Source organism: Frankliniella occidentalis, unplaced genomic scaffold, assembly GCF_000697945.3.
Source record: "Frankliniella occidentalis isolate FOCC.00 unplaced genomic scaffold, Focc_3.1 Scaffold17, whole genome shotgun sequence".
Lineage (NCBI taxonomy): Eukaryota > Metazoa > Arthropoda > Insecta > Thysanoptera > Thripidae > Frankliniella > Frankliniella occidentalis.
Window position 1 is genome coordinate 3,099,376 of NW_026267147.1, and position 9,819 is coordinate 3,109,194.

At 39.8% G+C, this 9,819-nt stretch overlaps 4 protein-coding genes across 4 annotated transcripts; 3 read left to right on the forward strand and 1 right to left on the reverse strand.

Annotated features, from left to right (window-relative positions):
- The first annotated feature begins 599 nt into the window (after window positions 1-599).
- LOC113201763 (uncharacterized) lies at window positions 600-1,491 on the forward strand. Its single transcript, XM_026415657.2, has 2 exons — window positions 600-924; window positions 1,039-1,491. The coding sequence occupies exons 1-2, from the start codon at window positions 691-693 to the stop codon at window positions 1,318-1,320; spliced, it is 516 nt and encodes a 171-aa protein (XP_026271442.1). The 5' UTR covers window positions 600-690; the 3' UTR covers window positions 1,321-1,491.
- On the reverse strand, window positions 1,335-6,170 carry LOC113201819 (uncharacterized). Its single transcript, XM_052264192.1, has 6 exons — window positions 5,703-6,170; window positions 5,561-5,626; window positions 5,389-5,472; window positions 4,889-5,002; window positions 4,685-4,738; window positions 1,335-4,104 (listed from the first exon to the last, which is right to left on the reverse strand). Exons 1-6 carry the CDS (start codon window positions 5,895-5,897, stop codon window positions 1,552-1,554), a joined length of 3,066 nt encoding a protein of 1,021 aa, XP_052120152.1. The 5' UTR covers window positions 5,898-6,170; the 3' UTR covers window positions 1,335-1,551.
- Window positions 6,171-6,285: 115 nt separating this feature from the next.
- On the forward strand, window positions 6,286-8,190 carry LOC113201802 (uncharacterized). The gene is made up of 6 exons (XM_026415725.2): window positions 6,286-6,739; window positions 7,218-7,360; window positions 7,449-7,640; window positions 7,711-7,908; window positions 7,985-8,062; window positions 8,137-8,190. The coding sequence occupies exons 1-6, from the start codon at window positions 6,550-6,552 to the stop codon at window positions 8,188-8,190; spliced, it is 855 nt and encodes a 284-aa protein (XP_026271510.2). The 5' UTR covers window positions 6,286-6,549.
- Window positions 8,191-8,207: 17 nt separating this feature from the next.
- On the forward strand, window positions 8,208-9,801 carry LOC127748871 (uncharacterized). The gene is made up of 4 exons (XM_052264225.1): window positions 8,208-8,296; window positions 8,519-8,649; window positions 8,733-8,925; window positions 9,010-9,801. The coding sequence occupies exons 1-4, from the start codon at window positions 8,236-8,238 to the stop codon at window positions 9,516-9,518; spliced, it is 894 nt and encodes a 297-aa protein (XP_052120185.1). The 5' UTR covers window positions 8,208-8,235; the 3' UTR covers window positions 9,519-9,801.
- The last annotated feature ends 18 nt before the right edge of the window (window positions 9,802-9,819 follow it).

Consider the following 9,819-nt stretch of genomic DNA (forward strand, 5'->3'; position numbering starts at 1 on the left):
CCCCACTTCCACTCTCGTCCAGCCAAGCCTGTCCAACTGTTGTCCGAGGCTGTCCTTTTCCAGATCACCTCCTGCCGCGTCCTACTGATGTCCAAAAGGGTCTAAGAGCACTGTGTAATTGCTTTCCTCGTGCCTATGGCGACGCCCAACACGTCCCGCTGCTGTCTCCATTTCCATAGTCAAGGACTGTCCAAACGCGTCCAAAGAGGTACCGGGGGCGAAAAGGCACGTCTTACTGCAGCCTCAATGGGTCCAGGAGTCGTGTCCTATAGGTGTCCAAGAACGTCCTAGGTAGTGCCTGGCGCGTTTTGTCACGTTCGACTGTGGCCCACTGGGTCCTGCACTGTCCCATTGCTGTCCACTACGTCCCACTTACTGCCCAAATGCTACCTAGAGTTCTGTGACCAGATGTGTAAGTTAAATGGCCTTCTCGTCCATGGATGGCTTACAACCGAAATGCGTCCCGTCAATTCGTTGTCCTTGCACGGCTGTCCCCACCCATGGAGCCGAATTTGACGTGCGTACGTGCGTACGTGCGTACTGCCGTTTTAGGGGAAGGGGGAAAAGAGGGGGGGGGGGTCGAATTGTACCGTCATGGTGGTGGTAGGACTGGCTCATCCCTCATCCACTCGTTCTTCAATTGTTTCCACTCCCACTAGGCGGATGCGGATAGTCACTTGAAATATTGAAATGAAATCAAGTATCCATCACCACCCACTCAAGTTTGATTTCCAAGATTTCTGGCTGTTCTCTCAATCAAAGTTGGGTTTAAAATTGCCTACTGCTCTTGGGGGTATCATGACGGACATCACAAGCGATTGTACTGAAGCGTCTGAGATCATCTCAGGTTTTCATGAAGACTTTGATGTCGTGTACGACGATCCACCTGTGGAGTCACAAAGTGAACGTTCATTCGATGACCAGGTAATTTAAAGAAACTTTACCCATTATTCTTGAGAATGCGTTGGGTGAATGTGTATGACAATATATTAAATATGTGAACATAATGTAAAAGAAACATTTGTCAACTTGTTGCAGGATGAAGAAATAAAGTACGAGTCCCTCAGGCAGTCCTATGGACATCTGGAATGGCATTGCTACGTCTACAGGACTGCAATTCAAAGGGTGCCATCCGCAGCAAAAGAAGTTAGGAAAGTCATGCAAGAGCTTGGAGAACGAAAAGAACCCTTGTGCTCAGGTTGTGAGAAAGATGACCTTCTCACTGAAATTGCTGCATTAAAGAAGAAAGTGCAAGAGTTGGAAGCGGAACTAAAGGTGTCAATTTCCTCAGAGCAACCATCATCCTGTGTTCAAGAATGAATAAAACAGCAAGATTGTGTGTACACTGTAATATTTAGTTTATTTATTGAGTGTACCAAGCAAGCACTCCTAGTTTTAAAGGATAAGGACAATGGTAACTATCTGTGAAAAACATTTTAAAACTTAAGCTATGATACAATAAATAAATTATAAATTTACAGAAGAGCATAACAGCAGCAGATGTTTGCTAACCCTGGATTACCTTTTTAAACAAACTGTTAAATGAGAACATCAGTCTATTTCTACCTGATTTGCCATAGGTGCAATGTACCATTGATTGATCACCTGCATTTTAAGCGCTAAGTTTCTTAAATCAGACAGGGGAATAAAAACCATTCCAGCATCATTTACAATCGGGACTAAATGTGAGGCGCCATGAAGTGGGTTGCCACAATCATACAGTGTTGCAAACACACCTGCCACTTCATTTTCTCCTTGCAATATCACAATTGAATGTACAACACCGAAATCATCATCCGTGGTATAGATGAATGAGTTGTTTGATTTCAGTTCTTGCATATACCTCAAAGAACGGCACTCAAAACCTTTCCATTTAACTTGTTTGTATTCATGCAAATCATGCCACACATATCCCTCTTCTGCTAAAATGTTGTGTTCTTGGTCTGTGGCATTCCTAATTCCTACTTCTCCCCCAAAGTGAGCTCCACCTAATGTCCTCACAGCTGTGAATTTGGAGCCGATTATTTTCCGGTCAATCAAATCTTTCACTTCTTGGGATATGTCCGGGTTCTCAGGTATTCCATTGACAAGAGTTTGCATTACAAAGCGCATAGCTATTTGGTCTACAGCACCTTTCGGGGACGACACTGTTTTTGCTATGCGGTGATTCCAGGACTCAAAAGGAAAGGTACTATGCGCCCAAAATGGCCCCCAATTTCTTACACACTCCACAATGTGAGTGAGAATGTGAACATTGAAAACCATTCTCGCAGGTCCATAGATAGCTTGAAACTGTTGGACAAACTCCTGAAGGCATTGGTCTGCCTCCACCAATGCCTCTTCCTGGATGACATCTCTTGACAGAAGAAAAATAGCATTGGACAAGAGACCTAACAGTCTGAGGTATCTCACAGGCACAATATTAAGTAAACATGGAATGGCATAGTATAACAGCCAATTACGCCATTCAGATGCCTTCCACATGTGTATTAAATCAATAGACCTTGGCTTCCTAGTTATGTGAGTGGGAGTGAGTATACTGGCCAAACGCCTGCTGATAATGCTTCTTTCTTGAACTCCAATCTGGTATTCATTAGGAACTCCCTCCAAAATTAGTTCTGTAAGTGTTTCTGTTACACCTTTGAAAATGGGATGCAGGTCATCAGTTGAACAACCGCTTTTAAAATTGAAGTGCAACATGAGTGCCAATGGAGATGGCCCAATCACTCCTCGTATCCTAGGAGTTCCTGGATGTCGACCAATATATATCATAGCTGCTCTTATGCCATTATGAGTCCGCCGTGGTGCTGGTGGAATCACTACCCTCTCTACATATTCTTGCCTTCTACGCCGTCTTAATCTGTGAACCACAGTGCCTGGGATAGGAAATTTCATACTCCCTTCAAGTTTAATTCCAATGTGTTCACAAAATGTGCAGCCAAATGAACCAGAATACTGTGCCATGTTTAATATTCCTGCTCTTGCTTTGGCATCAGCACAACAGCAAGTTGGAAGGAAGCGGCTAACTTGATCATCCACACCGTTTGGTTTCCATACTACACCATTAGTAGATAACTTGTTTGATTGCTTCACAAATGTCTTCATAAACAATCTGAAGTTGACGTAGTCTTGGTCTAACCATATTCCTGCCAGAACAACATTGTTCTGGCGAAGATTTGGTGGTAATTCATTTATCTTCATGAAAATTGGCCATGCTTCACTTTTTGATGATTTACTTGTCTTCAAACCATCCATATTGAAGGTGTATGTAAAGTCACTTGGGGTAAGTGCCTGTTCATGTCTAAGTGCTGTGTAGGCTTCCCCATCAAGAATGTCTTCTATTGCGTCTGGGTGTGTCTTCTGCCTTTGCTGAGGATACTGCAATTTGTTCCACATGTTTGGTTTGCTTAAGATTGCTTCTAATTGACTCCGGACATTTAAAGTTATAAAATACTTCATTTTTGACTTGGGCTTAGTTGAGCCACAAATACACACGACAGGATTTGCCAGATGAGGTAGAAAACCAATTAATCTAAAACATTCCGAACAATATACATGTTTGCGTATCCCTGCTGCTTGCCTGCTTAAAGAAGACCACATTTGGTCTTTAGTGATGGGTAACCTAGATCTATCCATAGTTGCATGGATTATTGAAAAAATTTTGACAACTGTCTGATAGTCTAAATTACTGCGAACAGCTAAAGCAATGACCATTGCAACAACCTCCCGTGCTGTGCGCCCTTCTGCTGCCTCCAACACCTCATCAAGATTATAATTTTCTAGGGAGAAGTTGCGAGCCCCTCTCTGCATGTCAGCGTCAGGATCTGAATCGGACTGATCTTGGCCATGATTTTGATCCTCTGGTTCCGAGTCTGGGTCATCTGGGTCAGAATCATCAGGCTCATCTGAGTTTGAATCTTGATCAGACTGTGAGTCGTGTGGATCAAAATCATCGGGCTCATCTGAGTTTGAATCTTCATCAGACTGTGAGTCGTGTGGCTCAGAATCATCTGATTCAATGTCTGCGGAAATGTCACTTCTTGATCTGCTTGAATCATTATCAGAGTCATGAGCGTTGTTAGGATCTTCATCATAAGCACACACCTAAAACCATAAACACGAATTAAAATTTGTGAGAAAATGAGAATACAAAGGGATTTTTACTCCAATACTAAGATATTCAGCATTTATGTACAGAAATAAGTCTTGATTTGAAAGACTGTTTCACTTAATCAGTATTTAAAACTTGCTCTCACAAGACAAGATTACTTTTGTAATAAAGATATATAAATATGAAGCAACAGCTTTTCTAATGAAACCAGATTTGACTTTCTATTTAAAATATAAAGAAAAAAAATAGATGATGAAGTAAAGCAAAGTATTCCTCCAAATACTATATTGAGGCCCTTCATGAGTTGCCTTCATTGCCATGAGTTGTTTCATAGTCCACAATGGATTGACAGCAATTTTTTCTGAGAGAGCAAGCTAATGAAAACAATTGGGTGATTCCATTTCATTATAGTGATGTGACATCTAAGTTGAGGAACCTAAACAATTTTATTATTGATTTAACATTTCTAAGGAGGAAACATTCAAAAGAAATTATGTGACAACTAAAGCAATACAAATGCTGAAAAATCCCCAAAATATCCTTGAACCCCATATAATAAATGGTGGGACTCACTTGAATATCTTTCCCAGGAGAAGACTCGAATAATGAGTCATCACTGTCGGGTTGCTGTAAAAACGAAAGAGATACAGTTCTTATTAGTGGCAATCAGTCATCACTCTGACATATGCAAAGGGAAATAGAAGTGGTGAGTCACATTAATCAAACAGTGGAAATGAAAACAGTGAGAACTTGTACATGCAACTCAAATGCACTCACTTGAAATTCTTCTTCTTGACCAACAGACTGGCAACTAGATTCTGTATCACAAGTGGAGTTGGAAGAAGCTGACATATGTGGCAGTAATTGCTCCCGATAAAGTTGCTCTGAAGTCTGCAATAATAATTAAACTCGTATTAGTGGCAGTGTGTGATCAGCCTTAAACAGCATAAGCATAAGCTATTTATGCTGTCTTAAATACCATTCATGCACTCATTTCTGACTGACACATGGGTGCTCCTTCACCATCTTTCAACCTACTTGCCTTTCCGGCTAGTAATCTTTGAAAATACAGACACATTTTTACAGGTAACATGTGATTTAGAAAGCAGACGGCTTTAGATAGTAAATAAGGTCCACCTCACTTTCCAAAAAACCTGTTACCACATATAATTCCGATGTTTTTTTCTAAGATTGGTAGGTAGGAAGACTACAAAGTGCACCACAGGATTGTTAAGAGAACCTAACCTACTGCTTAAAAGTACTTTGCCTGTATTTACTTGAAATTCATCATCACTAAAATCAGGAGGGCGACACCGAGTTCTTGGGGATGGTAATTGCTCAGCAAACAGAGGTTCAGGATCCTGTGGATGAAAATATAAGAGATAATAACAAACCGTAGTATTGTTGATTAGTTGGCAAAGCATACACACAGCATACGCTACTACTTACACAGTCATTGACAATGTTGTCTGATGCAAAGTCATGACTAGAAAGTGTTACGTCGTGTTCCAGTACCTGCAAAAGTGATTGACATTAAAAACAGAGGCAAAGTTAAAACATCGATGTATTGGTAAAGTTGCAAGAAACTTACACTCGCAGGACTTGCAGCTGTGTGATATTCGCAGCAAAAAGTTTCTGCACTGGTATGATATTCACAGCATTCAATACTGTGAAATTCGCATTCACACTTCTCATTTAGGGAGGGAACATCAGCATGATAAACGCAACATGACCAAGGATTCTTTTGGTCGCGCCAAAGTGAAGACCTGCTTCTTTTTCTTTTCATAATAATAACTTTTTAATTAAAGTTACACAATGAAACCAGCAACAGCAGTAGAAAAACAAACAACTGTTGCCTGAAGCCGCCTCTAGCTAGGGTTGGAAGAACAGACTGACGGTTATTTGATTAGTCTTCACCGACATATTGTGCTTTCACCAATACAAAATCGAACAAGTTAACTGATAGTTCGATCAAAATTATTCAATGACAAACGACTAAACGAATAATTTTTCCAACCATAGCTGAGCTAGTTGCGAGTCTGCGAGTTGTGACTTTGTGTTTTTGTTGTGATCGAGTGGTACACTACACTCAAGGAAGGCGGAGGCTCCGCCGTAGCCAACAGCGATTATTTGCGCCGCTCGTAAAAAATGAAAAGCAGTTCAAGTATTCTTTAATCGAGGTCAATTAGTGCTTCTTATTGTAAGTTTCATTTCTATGAACTCCACACGCTTTCTTTCTGAAGGAAACTACTGTTTGGCGGTTTGTGTGTTGAAGTGTTGAAGTTGGTAGCACTTCTTAACAGTTGACGGTGGAATGTTCTCGATGTGACCGTTACGTTCGTTTCACGAAGGCAGGGTGTTCAGCGCGCGAAAGAAGGGAAAGAAGTTGAAGGGTTGAAGTGAAGTAGCGAAAAGAGGTACAACATTTGAGATAAGACATGTATGTTTTTGGCGAAGATTTGAATCTGAAGGAACGGCGCACTGTAAAGAGTGAACAATTGTATGAGGTCCTCACACACAACACTCGTCGAGCGTTCGACCCAGAAGCATGGGCGGGTCCGAACAGTAAAACTTACCACCTAGAAGATGGCAAGAGACTGAATGCATTCTACATTTACGATGTTGCAAGTAAGTGATTTATCTATGCAATGTGCCCTTTGGTGAACCAAGTCTGTCGGAAGTGGTATAAGGCTGTCAGGTTATGTCCTTACCTTGAGTATTCCAGTTGCATGTAGCTACACAAAAACAGCTCAATATCTCAGTTATAGGTCTTATTTGACCTGTTTCATATTAATTCAATATTTTTTGAACTAAATGTCAAGTATTTGTCTCATTGCCTTTTAGTTACTGTCTCGTACAACAGTAGCTGCCAAGTTGTTTAAAGTAGGAGACTTAATTCTAAAATATTCTGTTGTTTGCAATTATTGTGTCGTGATAAATTCTTTGAGCTGCTTGAAGTTAAACGCTTGGACTATTTTTAGCGGATCTAGAAACTGACCTTATGGATGACTCAACCTTAAAGATTTTATTGCACGGCTGCTGCATTCTGAAAACTTCTATGGAAAGAAATGCACTGAAATATTTGATTATGTTTACTTTTTTCCAGATTCACCAAAGGCCCTAAAGACACAGTTTGACGAGAAAGGGAAGAGATTTAGGACGCCTAAACGGCTTTCGGAAGGCCCATCCTATATTGACCTACGCCCATTCTTGATTCAAGAAGAAAGGCAGCTAAATCAAGATTCAAGGGTACAAATTTTATTACTACCTACTATAGATGTATGTAACCATACAATTAATTCATAATGTGATTGCAACTATTCACTTTTCACTCTAGAAATTAAACATGGAAACCAAGAAGAAAGTAAAAATCAATGAGGACCAGGTACTGGCTGCCCAGTCCTCTGGAAAAAAAGAATTGAAGAGAAAGTCCCATGGTGATGATAATGACTCAATTGTTGTTCCAAGAGATAAGAAGAAGAAGAAGACAAATGTCCCAGAAGTAATTGATGTGAAAGCTGTCAAAAAGGTAAATGAATTCAACGTTTAACTGTTGCTCTTCAAATATTGTGGGTATTTGATCAAGTCTTTTCTTTCAGGGTACAAAAAAGAAGAAAAGTGGAAAGAAAGACATGAAAGCCAAACTGGAACAAGAATCTAAGATGGATGAAGAGATTCTGAAGAAGATGGCAATCATGACGCCTGTTCTGGCAGAGGGAGCAAATTCTGTTACCCCACAGATTGAAGGTGACATTATAAAAGTTGATGGAGAACCTTCTGAAAAGTTGAAGAAGAAAGTAAGCACTTGTATTTGCAGCTGTACTTTGCTATGCGTAAACTTTCAGGTTTTCATTCCTTTTTTCGTTGTTGCAGGACAAAGAAAGTTCTGAGACAGCCTATGGAAATAAAATTGAAGGGAATAGCTTCAAAGAGTCAACCCAAGAGCGCACTGTAAACACTTACCCTTCTTTTTTTTCTAAATGTTCTGTTTACATCCGAATTAATTGCTTTTTGATCTGTTTCAGACCGAAATGTCTTTTTACTCATGCAACGATATCGAGTGCCAGGAAAATCTCTAAAGGGCACTTGATGAATTAAGCACTGTCCAAAGTAAATTTCATAAAATGAAAAAACACATGGGAAAGAAATTGACACAACTCCAGAATGATATGCTGGAAGTGAAACGTAAGTAGTGTGTTTGCAACTGTGTGCTGCTAAAGTTAAATCTTGATGGCTGAAGAACAAAATATAAGTTATGGACAGAGGTGGGTACTCAATTACCTAGCTCCAACCACAACATGTATTGTACATACTTCAGCCATCAAGTTTTAACTAAGGAGAACACAGTGTAAATATATGATAGCAGTGCTGTTCTTTTCTATTGTACTTTCTTGTGATGTCCGTCAGAGATTCTTAACGACATTAAGAATGCTGGCCAGCAACAAAGTAGGCCTGCGGTCTGCAAATTAAAGTCGCTCAAGGATGTAGCTCCGCTGTCTGATGAAGAAGGCGACCCACTTGTGATCCCTGATGATCAGGTATTGATTTCTCTCTGTTGATGATTCTCTGCCTATGACTTACAACTTTTTGGTCATTTCCTACACCTATGTTCTTTATGTAGGTACACATTGGTGACAAAAAATTGATTAGCAAGAAAGCCATTGCTACTGTAGAAAAGGGATGGAGTGGTATGCGGTCTAGGCTAGTGGAACTGGCCAAACTATTTTGGCCAGAAGGCGATCATGTCAACTGGTCTCTGAAAAAAGGCCTTCGACGGAATGTTGTCTCCACACAACATGTGGAAAGTATGATTAGTAAGTACAACTTGCTAAAACTGCTGCGTATTAACACTTCATCAAGTATACAGGCAAATGATATTGTTCCCTATTTTCGCACAGAAATATTGGATACAATGCGGTGGTCAAAGACACCAAATTTGTCTTTGAAATATGTGAAGCGGGAGCTGGGGAAAGCCTTGTCAGCAGGTGACGCTGGTGGAGCAGGTGACGAAGAGGCAGGCAGTAATGAGGAGAACAAACCTAACACCAAGACACAAAATGAAGACAAGGACAGAGATCTAAAGAAGAAAGATGACAAGAAGGCAAATGACAATATTTTTTCAGAAGAGTGTGTTGGTTTGCACAGCAAAACAACTGAACTTCTGCAGAGTGTCACTGAAATCTTGGCACTAAAAAACAATGATCATGGTAATACTGCTGGTATTGATGGTTTAAATGAAATAGATGGTGAACATGTGGAAGACGAAGAAGATGACAGTGAAGAAGATGACAGTGAAGAAGATGAAGATGAAGATGATGAAGAGGGAGATAGTGAGGATAGTAGTGATAATGATGACGGTGAAGAAAGAGGAGATGATAAGAAAGTAGGTGCTGATACAGACAACTAAGCAGCATAAGATTTGTCAAAATCATAAAATCATTGAATTTTTTTTTAAATGTCAGTTTCTATGGTAATTAATATCATGTGAGGACACTTGTAATTGAGATTGTGATTAAGATCATAAAATCATTGTGGTTTTTCTTTAAATGTCAGTTTCTAGGATAATTAATATCATGTGAGGATACTTGTGATTGAAATTGTGATTATAATTGTAAACTTTATGTCAGTTTTCACTTTCATACGTTCTAAGAATTATTTTTTATTTCACCAGTTAATTTTTATTAAATTTTAACTGCTATGTTTTTTTT